We start from the raw sequence: 18,679 nt of genomic DNA, 5'->3' as shown, positions 1-18,679 counted from the left end.
ATCAAATTTTTTTATTGTGGCTTTCTGTTAGCAGCTCTTATATATCGGCCTATTTCGGTATTTTTCACAAACAAGAAAATCTGTTGGCTGTGTGTTTCACATGTATTTCAAAGTACAGAATAAGTTTTTGGGCATTACTCCTTTTAAGAAGTTTCCTGCTTAAGAAGTTTTTTTTTTTTTCACTCCCTTGAAAAACTTCTTAACAGAGTTTCACTGTATTTGATTTTGTTAGATGTTCCCATGTTAAGTGAAGGCCATATATAATTCTAGACTGTCTCTTTACCTTGAAGAGATCCATTGCTGTCTTCAAAGACAACTTGCTGATGGCTAATATTGCTGCTGAGAGTCTTTCTTTCACGTGTGACATGAATGTGGTTCCAGATGGCTGAAACTTAACTGTCTACAGTGGTTCTCCATCGCAAATATTGTCTTCTGCCATACTATGTCTCCCTCCTCGTTTAAAAGTCATTACCACAGTCTTCTTCTTGTTCAGTGATAAATCGTTTAATTTAGCCCAAGTCATCAGTTTGTCGAATATCTGTAATGCATCTCTGGAAAAAGATGCCAAAGCCGTATCATCTGCATAAATATACATTAGAACTTCTGTTTTTATCGCTTGTGTAATATCATAAGTTATTATATTAAATACCCAAGATGGGACTTAAAGGGCCTCCCTGTAGATCACCTATTATTTGCTCAGTTCCTGTAGATGTGGTAATTGAGTTGCTTATTTATACTCTATTTTCGTACAAACTATCCTGTACTGTTTGAACAATAATATTTTCCTCACCTATTAAAGTTTTTGGTTTTTCCATAAGTATCATTCCATTAATGGAGTCAAACTTTTGAGTAATCCACAGCTGTGGTGATCAATTTTCCTCTTTTAAACCTAAGAGCCTCTTGAATACCGTATCTTCTGCAGTAACATAAGTGCGGCCAGTATCTAGTATTTGGGAGATAGTGGAGTCAAACCCCACTGTCGGCAGCCCTGAAGATGATTTTCCGTGGTTTCCTATTTTCAAACAAGGCAAATGCTGGGGCTGCACCTTTTCTAAAGCCATGGTCTCTTCCTTCCCATTTCTAGCCCTTTCTTGTCTCATCGTTGCCATAAGACCTATCTGCATCAGTGCGATGTAAAGCAACTTGTAAAAAAAAAAAAAAAAAGAAGAAGAATACCTTTCTGCAGACATTCAACTGCATGTAGTGACAAACGGCCCTTCCTAAAGTGAAATTATTTATCTGGAATGTGCCTGTCTACTATCATCATAAGTTTCTGCATTATCAGTTTAGTAAAAATCTTGAAGAGACTACACTCCAAAGGCTCTGTCAAACAGTAAGCAGACTGTTCACGCACATAAAATGACCACAGTCCGTTGCGGACTGGGATAGTCCAACAGAATGCGGACAAGTCAGGGTGAAGCAGTGTGAAACCAGTCGCAACCAAATGCGTTACTGACCTCGTTCCATTTTTTCTTTCTTGCTTGAACTTGTGTTTTCTTGTTGTAATCAAATGTCCAGCAGTTTCTCCAACGAAGAATTACTTCTTCTGTTCGCTGTAGCAAAACAGAACAGGAAATGGGTGAATAAATGAAAAAAGAGGGGAGTTTGGCGAGTTTCACTGACTGTGTTGTAAATCGAGTTAATTTGAAGACTGGTTTTTCACTTATTTTTGAATGTCTAAAGAGCAATTTGATAACTTGCATACTCTCCTAGAACCGAAAATATCAAAATTGACCACTAACTGGAGATACTTAATATAGGACTCAGTCAAGAGTTTCCACTTCAGTTTCATATTTTCAACTGAAACAAACAGAATGAAACAGTATTTTTAAAGATAGTAAACAATGATAGACAAGTTTAAAAAAATAAGTTAGCCTAATAAAATAATTATTATGCTTTATGTTTTTATCATTTCAGATATTTGGCTACAGGTGATTCCCATCACACTATAGCTTTCTCCTTCTGTGTTCGACGCTCTACTCTCTCCAGCATAATTATAGAAGTATGCGCAGAGATATGGAATGTTCTGTAACTGTTATACTTGGCCACTCCAATGGAAGAGGTTTGGAGGAAATTTGAAGTCGGGTTTAAAGAGCGATGGAACTTTCCCAGCTGCACAGGGAGCATAGATGGGAAACACGTGGAAATTAAATGCCCTAATAGCAGTGGTTCAAGTTTATATTGTTATAAAAACATTTTTTTTCGATTGTTCTCTTGGCTATAGTTTATCTTTACTACAATTTCATTGTGATGGATAAAGGTAGTTATGGGCGGCAGAGTGATAGCGCCATCTTCGAGAATTTCTCCTCCTATCATAATTTTGTTGATAACAAAACAATTCTGCCTCCAAAGCCATTACCTGTGACAGATATCCCAGTCCCTCATGTGTTTGTAGGTGATGAAGGTTTCAAGTCACAAACGTATTTAATGCATCCTTTCCCAAGACAGGCAGTTATTGATAATTAAGCAAGATGAAATTACCATAAACAGCATTGCAGAGCTTCACGTGTTGTTGAAATTTAGCTCAAAAGTGGCATGTATTTTTTTGACTTATCGAGTGTGAGTTTCATACTGCTGTTAACGTCGTCAAAGCTGCATGTTGCCTTCACAATTTTATCGTAACTAAAACAGAAGTCACTACTGATGAGAGAATTATCAGAAGGCGACACTATGAATCAGCCCGCCAATTCTCTCTCCACTTCAAGGCAATTGAGAGAAAGGTCATGTGATACCGCCCGTGCTGTACAAAACCTGTCGTTCATTATTTCATGAATAATTCAGTGAATACATAATTAACAAAGACAGCTTAAGTTCTTGAATCAAGATCTGAAACATTTTATGAACAATATTTCTATTTTAAATTTTTTGGGACAAGGAACCAACCGTGAATCACTCTGAAGTAGTGAATTACAAGAATTATATCCTATACTTATTAATGATATTATTGTAATGTATTGTTTGTATTTTGTATGACAGGGTCTAATATTTTTAATTAACATAATAATACATTATTATATACTTACTGCTTTGATCTGGTTATTCCCCAATATCACTCCATGCTTTTGACTTATTCGCTGCATCTTTATAGTCTTTATGGCTCATATCATATAAAAATACGTATTCCTGAACTAGGTCAATCAATTTCTCTGTTTCACCAGCCATTTCTTTTCTTCAGTCCACTGTGAACTCTGCAAAATTCACATCTATCTACTAATTCGCTATGGTAGGCTGCCTTCCATTCGACCAGGATGATGTAACATCACAGAGAACAGAGTCCACATGGACGAACGCGGACTGTCCGCTTCCCTTTGACAGAGCATTAAAGCTGTACCTCAGTATGCATTGGGATCACTATGATCACCCTTTCCCTTGTACAAAAATTTAAGGTTGGAGGTCCTCCATCTGTCTGGGATGCACCTTTGCCTAAGACACTCGTTAAATAGCATTGTCCATATGTCCTCTACAGCTGGGACCACACTTTTTATATGTTTGTTGTATATATAATCTGGTCCACAAGCTCTATGAGTTTTTAATTTGTCAATTACATCTTGCACCTCATACGTAGTAAATAATTGGGTGCAATCCAAATTTTCCCTTCTTTTAGCATTGTTGAAACGCTTTGTGTCCTTTGATTGGAATATGTGCTCAAAATGTGTAACCCAACTTTCAAGTGGAAGGTCTCTGGGAAATTTTGGTGATCAAGGTTTAAGTATTTTGTAAGCATTTTTTGCATCCTCAATTTGTTTCCTTCTCATAATCTCATAGTACTCTGATTTTTTTTCTGCTTTACGAGAATTTTATATGCCCTTCTATTTTCTGTACAATCCTTTAAAGTAACGTTCGAGAGAATCACTGGTCTGTTGAAGAGCGTGTAAAATCTTCCGTTTAGCTTCATAACAAGAAGTATCCAACCACGATTTTGCTTTTCTGTGGAAGTTTATCACTGTTGTGGCTCTGTATATAATGCACTCTAGTTCATATACTGCTGAATTTATGTGTCCTTCCATTAATAGATATTTTACTTTGGAAATGTGATCTTCGGATAAAATCAGTTCCACATATACTCTTCACCCCTTCCTCCTCCCCCGCCGGTTATTATTTTGGGAGGAACGGTATGTTCATGTTCCATCCACTGAAAGGTGGTAGCTGTTGGTAGATGTTTCCTCTCAATCTTCTTTAATATTTCTTGTTGTGCATATCATACACATTGCATGTTTGAAAACACAAGATCTGTCGTACTGCTCCTGTTATGACAAATGTACGTTTTCTCCTGACGTTTGTTTATGAGCGTCAGTCCTTCACCCTATAAGTACTCTAGTATTGTTTCAGCCTTATGATTTCTAATATCTATTTGACAGTTCATATCACCTGTTGTTATCACTAAGTCGTTTGGTTGAGCCTTACTTAAACCCTCGCTTATTATATCTATTGGACCGATTGCAGAAACTATGTCTAGTTTTAAGCCTTAGACAATGTCTACCTAAATAACCTCTAAATCAAGCACGATCTTCCATTGCATAAACTATGTTCAGCCAGTGCTGAACTAGACATCGTTTCAAGTTTCAATATTGGTTTGAAAATGGAGATAGAAGTATCTTTCATGCAACTCTTTGCTTGTCGTAACCAGTGAAATTCTTCAGTGCGTGCTCGAAACGCAGTCAGCTGTTTGTCTTCCTAGACATTGCTCAAATATGACTATGAGCATGACTTGCCCACAGATAAGAATATCGCTTTCGGTGGAAATTAAATTTCATAATATTATCGACAATAAAGCGACATGCCACCATACAGGGACGTGTAGCTTTGATTATAGCATTGTTACGGTGAGTGTAATCTACTCGTAAATAGCTTCGACAAAGGGAAGATGAAATAATAGTAATGTGTAACTGAATGTGTTTTATGGGCCATATAGATGTAGCTTACATTCTGGAGATCGTAGGTTTGTAACAGCCCTGCAGATTGTTTTTTGTAGTTTCGCTATTTTTACACCAGGCAAATACTAGGGCTGTTATTATGGCCACGTCTCTTCTTCCCCAGTCCTCCTCTTTGAACAATAATCACTACCATCACCACCACTTGTCTTTTCCTATCACATACTTGCCGAAAACTTACCTGAATTAGTGCGACAATTATATATACAAAAACCACATATAACTTACTTTTTTAGTTTTCACTATTATGTGTGCTTACTTGGCAGTAAATATTAGGGTTGGGCAGACCGGAACAGTCAGTTGTTCCAGAACATTAGGAGCTCGAGGTGGAGTGTTTCGGTTCAGTGTGCTGGTACACGGCACATGGGACTGTAACTGCGCAGTAGAGAGAACTTCGTGAGGCAACGTGACATGCTCCACGTTAGCGGGAAAGTGCTGCTGTACCGGACGTACTGTGTGTAGTTACGACCACTGAAATCTGCGTCCAATAATCATGTTTAAAGGCTGCTTTTAGCTTAAATTTTTTTCGGTCAATATGAAATACACATAATATGGTTACATTGGCAGTACAGGTGTTTAAAAGTAACTAATCCAAGGATATTTTCACCAGTTGAATCACTCTGTATTGTGAGTACCGTAATTAGAGCCAGGATAAAACTTCACAGCACGTGAAAAAGCTGATAATAAAGATGTTGATTCCCTGAGTTAATTTATAATACCAATATAGTTGGTCCGTTATTGGACATTATAAATTTTCCAGCTAACTCATTCCTGGTTGCCAGTGTTTCGCCCCAGTGTGCTAAGTTGGGCTCATCAGTTGGTAAATAGCACACCTACCAAGACACATGGCTAGTGCATACCATGGAGGCCACTGCGTAGGCTACTTGGTGCTACCGGCAGTACCACTGCACTATGAGCGAGTTTGTCTCATTTTCAAAAATTGATGCCTGCCTGGCCATCAGATGATAAAGATGTTCATTTCTGTAGGGAACCTGAAATATTTGTTCCGAATGAGTAAATTTATAATAATGCCAATATAATTGGACATTATAAATTTTCCAGCCAACGTACTCCTGGTTGCCAGCATTTCGCCCCAGTGTGCTAAGTTGGGCTCATCAGTTGGTAGATAGCACACCTACCAAGACGCACGGCTAGTACATTCTGTGGAGACTGTTGGAACTCTGAAATACGCACCCAAAAAATCATGTCTAAATGTTGATTTTAGGATAAGAGTGTTTTCATTCATTTTGAAATACACCTGTCACAATTACACTGGCAGTAGATGTGTTTACAAATGTCACAATGTTATTTTCTCCAATTAAAAATATACTCGCACAGTTGAAAAAACATTCGTCAGAACTCCATTTACGTACACAATATACAAGCTGAACACGAAAATAAAAATTAACCCATACAAGCAAAACACGAAGATAAAAATTAAACACTATATACAAGTGGAACAGAAGATTAAAAACAAATCTATAGGCCTGCAAGCAGAACATGAAAATAAAACTTCACAATATACAAGCAGAACACGAAAATAAAAATTGTGGGATGTTTAAGTTTGAAATGTCTTGTCATTGTGCCGGTTGTCCGGCTCCATGGCTAAATAGTTAGCGTGCTGACCTTTGGTCACAGGGGTCCCGGGTTCGATTCCCGGCAGGGTCGGGAATTTTAACCATCATTGGTTAATTTCCCTGGCATGGCGCTGGGTGTATGTGTTGTCTTCATCATCATTTCATCCTCATCACGACATGCAGGTCGCCTACGGGAGTCAAATCAAAAGACCTGCACCTGGTGAGCCGAACCTTGTCCTGGGATCTCTTGGCACTAAAAGTCATACGCCATTTCATTTCAGTGTGCCGGTTGAAGATCCCTTTGCAGACAAAATAGAAAACATAAATTGCATTAGTCTTTCGTATGGTATATGGTTCAATGAACGCACTCTTACAGAACAGTTGAAAACAAAACAGAACATATTACATTACTCGCATGTACCGAAGGCCAGTTGTCAGTGCAACGTAACTCAGAGAACAAAGAGAATGTTCCAGCACGTGGTGGCACACAGCTGGTATTGACAGTCAGCTAGTAGGCGAAGGGCAGTGCATTGTGGCGCTTCTGGCGGGATAGCGAGTCACTATCTCAGTCTCGCTTGAGAATGTTTCAGAACAATTGACTCTCGGTGTTCCGGAACAGCGGAACGTAACTGTGCACCAGCGCAGTGTGCCGAAACAGGGACATAGTGCCCAACCCTAGTAAATATAAGTGAATCCCTCCCGGTTGATGTATGTGACAGCCCTCTGACAATTGGGACAAGTAATTCTGAGATGTATGTACGCGAAGTGACCTATAATTTCATGGAAATTACCCCATGTATAATAAAATATATCGGTTGCCAAGAATTGTATTCAAGTTAACAGTTACTGGACTCTCCCTTTGTCAGTCTCAAGAAACAAGTCTTTTGAAAAGCGAACTGTTATTTTAAGCTCTACCTCCCTGTACATTTCAAATGAATAGCTGCGATTTTGCAGCGAGCGACCCACAGAGAGGCCATTGGACTAACCTTTCTTCCCGGATTGTCTCAGTATGATTTAAAAAATGACATGTTTCTTGGTACATAACCTCTGATTGTGATTCACTCCTCTCATTTGAGGTTAAACAGTGTTCTCGGCAGTGTTTAAACCTGGCCGGTTGAACATTGGTTTTAGACAGTGTCTAAGTGATAAATAATGTCTCTGCAATGCGTCAGCCATACTTGGGCATTGTTTAACCGTAGACATCGTCTAAACAGTGTTTCTGCAAATCGGCCCATAATGGCCTCTACCTCAAGTACCAGTTGAAGGTATAAACCTATTAATATGCAAAGGTTGGTCTTGACTACAACCAGGTTTGCTGTTTTAAGTGCAACTTCAAATGGGTAGAGCTTTGGTTTAAGTAAACACGATACTCCTCCAGACTGTCTACCTCTGGTTCTTGTAGTAGCAACATATAAACCTGATGCACTCCAATCTTTCGTTAACACCAGTATGCCAAAGTCATTGAAAATGCTTTGAGGTATTATATTGGACACTGTTGTCAGTCCTTCTACATTCCGTGTTAAAAGCTTTATTGTATCACTGTTGGCCTTTGTGTTTTGCTCTAGTTCCTGTCTCTCTCCATCCCCGAAAAATATAACATAAAATTGGTATTTCTTTTGACAAGAAAGATTTGATCGAAAAAGTAAAGTGTACTGCATCTTGGTCTTTATATGTTTCTTGAAATATAGATAATTTCTCATTTCCATTGATAAGCTTCTTGACAATAAAATATGATTCTCCCTCATTTAATGCACCTATATTATTATTATCTTTAACTCCCGTTACTATCTCTGGAGGCTTAGGAGCTTTCATTTTGGTCATGTTAGGTTGTTGCAAATGCTGCATCATTTCCTGACAGATTGTATTCTTAATCTTGTCTCTCAGCATAACCTCTATATCAACTTTTATTTCAGTTAGCAGCATTTCCGTATATATCTTTTTTAGTATTTTCAGGTTGCAGTCTGAACACACCCATGTTGGTTTAATTTTTTTCTCTTGATAATGTCAATTTCCCCTCTAGTCAGTCCACTACATTTTGAATGCTGCCATCTGCCGCAATTTTCGCACCGTAGAGAGTTTTCGTTATTATGTACGACCTTCCTGTAAATTTCTATAAAATACTTTCCCACCTTGTCAATACTTTACATATTTTATTATACCTAATAATTACTCTCTTCCTCAGCGGTGCCAAAACATCAGGACTTGGTACATTGTAACAGATATACTTATCAACACAACTGTTATATATAAAAATCTTGAAATTGTTAAAAATATTTCTTCGTGTTTCAACTTACTTCCTTATTATGTCAATTTATTACAGACTTTAAATAGAGATTTTCAAATCATAAAATGGATATCTATTAAATTAGTCAACTATATGCTACTATATGTAAAGTATTGACAAGGCGGGAAAGTATTTTATAGAAATTTGAATAAAAGTCAATATGGACAGGAATAACCAACATGGTGAAAATAATCAATTCTTCCTGTAAATGTCGCACACTTACACATCGTCGCTCTCTGCCATGTTCCTTGTACTATGTCAGTTACCTCTGTGATCTTCAAAATGGCTTCCTCTAGTTTTTATCGTTGCATCGGTTTATTTACCTTACACAGCTTAGTATTTTTCAAGATAAAACTTCCAGTATCACTAAAACACTTCACAAATTAGTGAACATCTATTATTAATAGCAACTTGCAGAGTAATTAGATATTATCAGATAGTATAGAGTTCCTGTACAGGAGCTGAACCAATTGTGGCATGTGGTTAATAGATGCAGTCCTGAATCTTAGATGATAGAACCTCTGGTCAAAGTTCTTAAGCTGAAATATTATCACATAGTGTTTTTTCTAGGCACAAAAACAATATGTTATAAAGCAACATTTATTGAGTTGAATATCACTTCAGTTGCTTCTGAAGTAATTTTGCCCAGGTTCCAGGTTTATGGGTCATTTTTCATAGTTTGACTGGATTATAAAGATTGTTGGATATAAGGATAATGTCCAGATGGAGGAGGTGACTGATATTAATGAAGTTCTGAAATATACCTATGATAACAAAAGATATCTGTTTAAAATAAGAGTTTTGTCCGTACATTGATCAGAATTTAAAAAAAAAAAACGAATTGTACATCTATATCGGTCCTGTCCACAATAAGAAGGAAATGCAATTTTTTAATTTCCATCATATTTTGCACCTGTGTATGTATGACCTAATGAATTGGCTGTGCAGTTAGAGGCACGCAGTTGTGAGCTTGCATTCAGGAGGTAGAGAGTCCAAACCCTACTGTCGGCAGCTCTGAAGATGGATTTATGTACTTTCCCATTTTCACACCAGGCAAATGCTGGGGCCATGGTGCTTCCTTCCTAATCCTAGCCCTTTCGTATCCCATCATCGCCATAAGACCTATCTGTGTCGGTGCAATGTAAAACCATATGTATGTATGTACGCACTTCATGAGAAAATGGCTGAACAGAATTTAATGAGTGAAATGGTAATTTAGGGAGAAGCCAAGAATTTAATTCTTAAATATCTTTATTAGTAGTCCTATTGTTAAATACTACTTAACAAAAGTTATATAGAATGCAATTTTTCAATCACTTATGTCTTATACAGTTTTACTTTACCAGCTGTGATGATAGAGACTTTTATTGTTTAGTCCATATCACCACTGAGCAATGAGAAAAATGGGTGAACAGAATTTAATGAAAATTGGTATGTAAAAGTCAGGGAATAAGACACTGCAGTCTAAGGATATACATAATTTTTTTCACGATGGGTGAAATGGTAGTTTAGGGGAAGGCCTAAAATTTAATTCTCAAACATTTGTTATTAATGGTCCTAACAATAAATACTACTGTATATAAGAAAAGTTACAGAAAATATAATTTCTGATCATTTATGTCCTCCCCTTGTGGGTGGGGTACACTGACGAAGAATACACCCACAGTATCCCCTGCCTGTTGTAAGAGGTGACTAAAAGGGATGACCAAAGGATGATTGTATTAGAACCATGAAACTACTTGTGATTAATACCACCATGCGGGGAACACCATGGGCCGCTTTTACTTGCGCGTAGTACCACTATGTTAGTTACCAAATAGGTTTGTGATTCGTAGCAACAGAGTGCATTGCTGGCTTCTACAGTACCTGTGATTATTAGCCTACCACTTTAGGAGCAACACCATGATTCTGGCTTGCCTATGATTAGTACTCACTATATGAGGAACACCACGGGATAATGCGGGTCCCTGTGGTTAGTACACGTATGTGATGAACACCATAGGTTTGCGTTGCCTGTAAATGGCGCCGCAATATGCAAAACACCATAAGTCTGTATTCCATGTGCGAATTTCATTACCTGTGAGTAGTACCATACTGTGTGGAATGCCGCGAGTACGCTACTTTTGATTAGTACCGCAACATAATAAATAAATTGATTCTACTTTCGTAGCAATAAGTACCATTATGAGGGGTCGATGATTTGGATTTTGGACCCCTTTAGACTACAAGCATCATTGATTCAGTATTATGCTATAGACGCAGTCCCTTGGTCAGTAATACTATTGTTTCACGTCAGTTTCTGTGAATGTGAGGCATTGCCGGCCGGATCCACTGATAGTTTTAAATTCATATCCATCCATTCATTCTTCGTCCTCACGTTTTGAATTCTGGTCAGTGGAGGATTTTGGACTTTTAATTTGTCATTCCATTTCGTCTCATTTGGTACCATTAGGGGCCGATGACCTAGGTGTTATGCCCCTTTAAACAGTAAGCATCATCATCATTTATGTCCTACACAGGTTTATTGTAATGGCTATGATAACAGATGTTCATGAATTTAGACTCGTTACTTGGTCCATATCAGCGTCGAGCATCGCTAAGATGGAAATATTGTTCAATCATGTTAACTGTGATGGTGATGGTGTTTGTTGTGATTGTCTTAAGGTGAAAAAACGCATGGTCATCAGCCCTATTGACAAGGAAAATTATGAAGATGATTATCTAAATGTGATAAAAATCGTGAAGGAACTATCTCGGAAGAAAACTAAATGTATCAGACTGGGTAGCTCAGGTGGTGGTAGAGTGCTGGTATACTGATCCCAACTTGGCACAATCCAGTGGTATTTGAAGAAGCTGAAATACATTAGTCTCATGTTGATAGATTTAATGGCATGTAAAAGAAATTCATCCATTGTGGGTGGGGGACGCAGATGAATACACTCCCGGTATTCCTTGCCTGTCGTAGGAAGCAACTAAAAAGGGCCCCAGGGGCTCTGAACTTGGGAGCGTGGGTTGGCGACCACAGGGCCCTTAGCTGAGTCCTGGCATTGTTTCCACAACTTGCTCCAGGCTCCTCACTTTCATCTATCCTGTCTGACCTCCCTTGGTTAACTCTTGTTCTCTTCCGTCCCTGACAGTAGTAGAGCATTCGAGGCCTAGGGAGTTTTTTTTCATGCCCTTGTCTTTCTTTGTCTGGTACTTCATTTTTTGAAGTGTCAGATCCTTCTTTTCTCTCTTTCTCTCTCTCTCTCTAACCCCTGTAGGTGAGGGACACAAAGACTAAATCCATGGTATCCCCTGCCTGTCGTAAGAGGTGACCACTATGCAAGAAACACTATTAGTCTACGTTACCTGTGATTAGTACCACTATAGGAGGAAAACCATGGTTCTGTTTTACCAGTGTTTAGTACCATTATGGGGAGCTGGCGACCTGGATTGTAAACCCCTTTAGATAATAAGCATCATCACAGTAATTACGGCATTGTGAATTGGATCCACTGATTGTTTTTGTTTTTTCATCATAATTCGTTTTAGATTCTAGTCAATGGATACATTTTGAATTTTCATTTTGTTCACCTTTAGGGGCTGATGACCTAATTGTTAAGCCCCTTTAAACAACAAACATCATCATCTAAAAACAACTCATGCGGGACAGAATTCTGGCACCTTGGCTTCTCTTAAAACCATAAAAGTGTAATTCAAGGGTTGTAAAAGAGATCAACCTAAATATTACATTGACTACTGTTTGTTGTGAAGTGTTTCATCTCATCTGCTGCTATACATCTCTGATAGATGGCATTACTGCTGCATGCCGAGGTATTTAAGATATTTATCTTTAAGCTTAGCCTTAAATAATTTCTACTTCCTCAATTTTAACCTTAATAGAATAGCATGGCCGATGATGTCTACATTATAGGTGAAACGTGTCCCAATTTTAACATGTAATTTTGTTTTGATTCTAATAAATCAAAGAACAATGTATTGAATAGGTGGACTTCCTAGAGACACTTATTTCATAAGCTTATATGAAGTTCAATATGGACCCCACTATGAAGTTCATAACTTGCAACCTCAACACATTCTCAGTGATCAAATTGAAAATCAATATTTAAAAACAATATTGTGACATATTTAGTCGGTGTGTCCGCCATGCCAGTATACAACCACAAGAAGCAGCGCAATCTAGTCAGCTCCAACCGCACGCTCATCACCAAGGATGGCCCGCCCTCTCCCTACTCCCGTCACCGGGTAGAGGACAGCCACTTGCAAATTGGTCAGCGCCCCCGCCGCTGCTATCTGGTTCGTCCTACTTGCTTATTAGAGGCTTCCGGCGTTACGGAAGAATCTGGATGGCGCGCGGAGAGTGTTCGCCTTCGGGAAGACCCTGGAGGCATGTCCCTTCTGGAAGCATCCAGATGGCGTGGGCCCAGGTATTTAGGTCAGGCACGGCCTACGGAGTTGAGTTAGAGTGAGTTAGTGCAGCTCAGCTGATGTAGTGAGTCTAATATATGGGCTCAGTGAGTTAGAGGAGAGGGCAATCAGTGACAGCCTGGGCTAAGGTGTCAGTCTGTTGGAGCCGAGGACTCGTTCCTGTTTCCCTAACGTTGTGTGTATGTGTCTCTCTTGGGGCCAGCTGCTGCAAAAGAACCTTGGGGGTGTTCTGGAGCAGCACAAAGGGAACACTGGGTGCTGATGGGTGCAGACTGCAAACAGAGTTCGACGGATTGAGTGAACAGCAGATACTATTCCGAGCTGCGAGACTGATGTGTATACTGTGGACCGTGACAGCGCTAACAAGTGCGACTGAGGAGCGGCTGAGTGTAGTGTAAGTGATCAAAGACTGTGTGTGCGTGTGTGTGTGTGTGTGTGTGTGGATGAAACATGAGAAACTAAGAGAGAGCGCAAACTGTCTAAGTGTGTATCCTGTGTACATGTGTAAGTTATAAGCTCGGCAATCGCTCGCACGCGCGCGTGTATGTGACTGTGTAGTTTAAATGCGTAGTTAATAAATCTTAGAACTAGGATGTTACCAAGTTCTTTCTTATTTATTTACCCTGCCAACTCATCACAATATTAAACTTTAACAGCAACTGTATGCATCTGCATATTTCAGAGAGAGGGATAGGCAGGGGGGGGGGGGGGGGAAGGAGCCAATATAGATGTTACAAATTCATAGAGCACATAGCTCCTACTCTTAAATGAAATAGTTTAATTATCGTCCTCCTCGTCCTTTCCCTTCATCCAGCTCCTGTCGGGTCAGGGCATTTATGGCACTTCTCCACTTTCCTCTCTGGTTCCACCATTTTGTCCCACTCCACGGCTCTTTATTGAATTGATCCACCTTGTTCTAGGTCTCCCTCTCGCTCTCTTTCCTCTCAAACTTCATCTCCATCTGATTGGTATTATTTCTTCCTCCATCCCCTTTACATGTCCAAACTATCTTAGTTTACTCATGTCAGTTCTCTCATTTAGGTCTTCCATTCTGACCTCCTTTCTCACATCGTTTCTCAGTGTATTTTCATGTCTTTTCTTCCATACTTTTAGAATTTTATTCTCCCTACTTGTCTAATACATTTTGTACATTATCTCTTTACACTTCCTTGCTTCCTTGGTACTTCCTTATTCCATACAAGGTTACTTACACCCTGGTAGAATGCATTGCCCTGTTGTACCCTCTTGCTAATTTCCAAGTCCAGCCTTGTATTCTGCATTAATTCACTTCCTAGGTATTTGAAACTGTCAACAATTTCAAGGCTTTGACGGCCAATTTTCACAATGCCTTATCCTTGTCTTTCTCCTCTTGACGTTACTATGGTCTTGCTTTTCACTGCTGATTTTCATACCATACTTTTGAGTTTTTTTTTTATTCTTTGCATCAAGTTGTTTTTGTACTTCTTTGCTGTTTGTTCCCCAGGCCACAATATCATCTGCAAATAATAACTTCATCACTCTGTTTCCATATGCTTCCTTTGTCTCCTTTACAATTTAATCCATAACCATTAGAAACAAATGAGGCAACAGCACACTATCCTGTACTTAGTCCAATTTCATTTCTAAACTGTCCAGCTCCGTGTCTAAATGCTAGCACAGGGGCTAGGTGTGTGTGTTGTCTTCATCATCATTTCATTCTCACCACGACGCGCAGTTTGCCTACGGGCGTCACCTGACGAGGCGAACTTGTTCTCAGACACTCCTGGCATTGAAAGCCATACGCCATTTAATTTTCATTTGTACACTGTTTTGTCTTTCCAAATTGTGTCTGTACCCTGCTGACAGTTTTTGTACATTGCTTGCACCATTTCTACAATTTGTGTAATTTGTGTACCCAGTTTTTTTTTTTTTTTTTTTTTCCATGGTTTCCCACATCTCCCTGGGAACACTATTGTATGCCTTAAAATGAAATAGTGTAATATTCTTTGAAAACAGTTTTGTATCAGGTTGAGCAACAATTGATTGTCATCATTTGGCCACCTGACGATGGAGCCTAGACTCTGAAACATGTTGTGAAGTATAACATTCAGTAAAAATTGTGACTGATAACAGATTTAATTATTCATAAAGAATTAATTCACAGTCACGGAAAAAGTCTGCTGAAAACACAATTAGGTTTAATATGAGGTTATCTTACTTCAGATATTTATTACATACCTCATAAATTTACAAACCATGCCAGAGAACAGTTGGAAGGAAGCAAAAATTGTGTGTTATATGTCTGGCATGGTTTTAAACACGCTGTATATTTTAGGAAATGTCTTACCTCAGTATTCTCTTTCAGGATAACTGCTGTAAATCATCATGAACAAGTACATAGAACTGGCAACTGCAGCATCTAATTATGCCCGTCGAATGAATAGACTGAGTAACAGAATTTTTGGTGAAGTCGTACGGCCAACAAACTCCAAGTCTATGAAGGTGGTAAAACTATTTAGTGAGAAACCTTTACATCTGCGCTCGGACATTGTGAACTATTATCCACGTCATGTAGAAACATATAGACTAATGATGAAACTGAGGTATTTTGGATTGTTTAGGGATGAACATCAAGATTTTAAGGAAGAAATGAAAAGATTACGTGCTTTAAGGGGAAAAGTTCCCCCAAAAAAGGGAGAAGGAAAAAGATCTGCCAAAAAGTAGGGGAGGATAATAATTCTGTTCAGTATATTCCTTAAAGAAGACTTCCATAGCTGAGAGATATGTTCAAGTCTTTTCAGATCTCTTTGTTGTTAACACATACTTCTTAAGATGCAGAAACACTTGAGAATTATAATAATCTTCAATATTTTCTTTCAAGCCTCTGAATTGCAACGAAGAGCGAGATATTTTAGGCTGAATAAATATGTCATTAAATAACAATTTTGCCTCCAAACAGCAAATTCTAACTAAAATAAACTGTAAATGTTAAAGGATAACAGGTGTAAGGCAAATGTAGACTGAGAGTTGCTTGGTTTATAAATCACCTGTTATGTAGTGGATGTACAAGCTTTGTTAAAGACATGGTTTTATACTGTCCTAATTTAAGTCTTAATGGTTAGAAGGTACAGTCACAGGATTTTTACTATAGGGGTTTTTATATACTTTTCTGTTCTTTGTAATTTGTTAATATGCATGTTCATATATTTAAATAATAACAGACATCTGATATCCCTGATCCAAGAAATAGATTGTTATTATTATGAATGGTATTGTGGAAAGGAAAACATTGACATGCTCTGATTGATTTTTGTATGTTCATTCGTGTCATAACCCTGATTGTAAACTTTCCTGTTTCTGTTGAGACTAATCTTACATGGAAAAACAAAAAGTTCATGTCTTTTATACAACAAAAAATGTATTGTACAGAATCATGAAATAAAATCAAACTTGACTTGTAAAATGACAGGCTTTTGTGTCTCTCTTTAAAGATTTTTTGTGTGTGGTTTTTTTTCTGTTTAATATCATGTCGCAAGGGGGAATGTTTTGTTTTACCAGATTTGCAGGTTATTTTACTTGCTTGAATGTGTTGAAAGGATTAATTCTTATTATTGTTGGGCTGCAGAGAGAACAACTCTGATATTTGTGAGTAGTGTTAACAAGCTACCTGCCGTAGGATACATGCTCTTTACGAGAGCTCCAGCAGGTGAGTAGCTGAACACATGTCTGCATCATTCAGTTTAAACTTCAACAAATCAGCCTATGATTAACTTACTTGGGGAATGATTCAATACAGAGGGTTTTTTTTTTTTTTTTAACACAGAGAAATATTCGAGAACACATGCAGTAAATAAAAAAAGGGTAAATTGAGGTGTGATAGGAGACATAATTACTGAAATATTACAAATAACATCATTAATATTGCTTCCCTATAGTATTATTTGCTGCATAATATTGAGTATGCCTTTGCTGGTGGGACCTAGTGTTTACAGTGCACTATGTCTTCTGGTATGGGCTAGAGCAATCTTGTTACTTTCATTGATCTGTCTCAGCTTTATCTTTGGCTTTGTCAAAATGAAAGTGACTGAGGTATGAGTGATGCTAGTAATGCCATTCCTTCTGCAGCTAGTCCCTGCTATGAATGGTGTGAAAATATTGTTCATAGGGTCGGTTGGTGCGTGCATTTCAGTGGGCTTGGCAGAATGATATGTAATAGCAACTTCTAGCTCAGTGAGGAAAGCAACGGGAAACTACCTCACTCCTCATTTCCCTAGTACGCCTCTTCAGTGATGCCTAGGCCGTCTATGACAGCTGATGGCGGAGCTGTTGAGGATCCAACCAGCCTTCTGGCTGAGGACTAAACATACATACATACATACATTGAGTATTTAATGCTACTTTTTCTCTTAAGAATTTAACCCTACACATTGTCCACAGAATTGTATAGTATAAATTCCCATCTCTCCACAACAAGAGCTTTAGTCTGAAATTAGCACAGCTATTTTCTGCATCTTGTAGGAATGTAGGTAAGCAAGCACATAGAAGAGGAGAGCGAGACCGCTGTTTGTTTCCTTGAAATGGGATCTAAAGTTTTAAACACTTGTTTCCAGGGGTAAATAACTCACCCAGTAAGTTCTAATGAATGGTATAATTCATATTGAACCTAAAAAATAAGATAACATATATACCCTTAACAACATCTATATATACAAAATAAGAGTTTTGTCTGTACGTTGCTCAGAATTTAGAAAGAGTGGTATTTCTGTATCAATCATGTCCACAGTAACAAGGAAATGCCCTTTTTAATTTTCCGTAATTTCTGTCTGTCTGTATGTATGTACACGCATTGCGAGGAAACGGCTGAATAGAATTTTATGAAAATCGGTACGCAAAGTCAGGAAATAGTCGCTAAAACCTAATAATTAATTTTATTCATGCTTAATGAAATGGTAGTTTAGGGGAAGGCCTAAAATTTAATTCTCAAATATGTATGCTAATAAAAGTCTTATCTTAATTAAATTTGCTATGCATTCAAATATTTATGCTAATAAAAGTCTTATCTTAATTAAATTTGCTATGCATAGTCGGAGAGTAAGTCGCTATAATTTAGGCCATAAATAATTGTATTCACACTGAAATGTTAGTTTAAGGGAGGCCCTAAACATTAATTCTCAAATATTTATGTTATTAGTGACCGTATCTTAATGAAAATCGGTATGCAAAGTCGGGGAATAAGTAGCTACAATCTAGGCCATAAATAGTTTTATTCATGCTGAGTGAAATGGTAGTTTAGGGGAAAGCCTAAAATTTAATTCTCAAATATTTATATTATTGGTGGTCATATCAATAAATACTACATAACTATAGTAATACAGTATTAAATTTCTGACCATTTGTGTCTTATCATTGTCACAGTACCGGCTATGATCACAGAGATATTCATGGATTTGGATTTTTGTTACTAAGCCCATGTCAGC

At 38.0% G+C, this 18,679-nt stretch overlaps 1 protein-coding gene across 5 annotated transcripts in view; it reads left to right on the top strand.

Annotated features, from left to right (window-relative positions):
* mRpS33 (mitochondrial ribosomal protein S33) overlaps positions 1-16,666 on the top strand; it is a 39,231-nt gene extending 22,565 nt beyond the window's left edge. For 3 of the 5 annotated variants that reach the window (XM_067150039.2, XM_067150036.2, XM_067150034.2), the window contains exon 2: positions 15,568-16,666. In XM_067150039.2, coding sequence (XP_067006140.1) covers positions 15,588-15,926 — 339 coding nt within the window. In that variant the 5' untranslated portion in view covers positions 15,568-15,587 and the 3' untranslated portion in view covers positions 15,927-16,666. Of the gene's footprint in view, positions 1-1,917; positions 2,003-12,997; positions 13,618-15,567 lie in introns of those variants that run through there. The other 2 variants (XM_067150035.2, XM_067150038.2) reach the window with 2 other exon arrangements.
* Positions 16,667-18,679: the final 2,013 nt, after the last annotated feature.

The sequence above is a fragment of the Anabrus simplex genome, chromosome 6 (genome assembly GCF_040414725.1).
Source record: "Anabrus simplex isolate iqAnaSimp1 chromosome 6, ASM4041472v1, whole genome shotgun sequence".
NCBI lineage: Eukaryota > Metazoa > Arthropoda > Insecta > Orthoptera > Tettigoniidae > Anabrus > Anabrus simplex.
The sequence above is the reverse complement of the archived record's forward strand: the minus strand, read 5'-3'. Positions and strand labels throughout refer to the sequence as shown.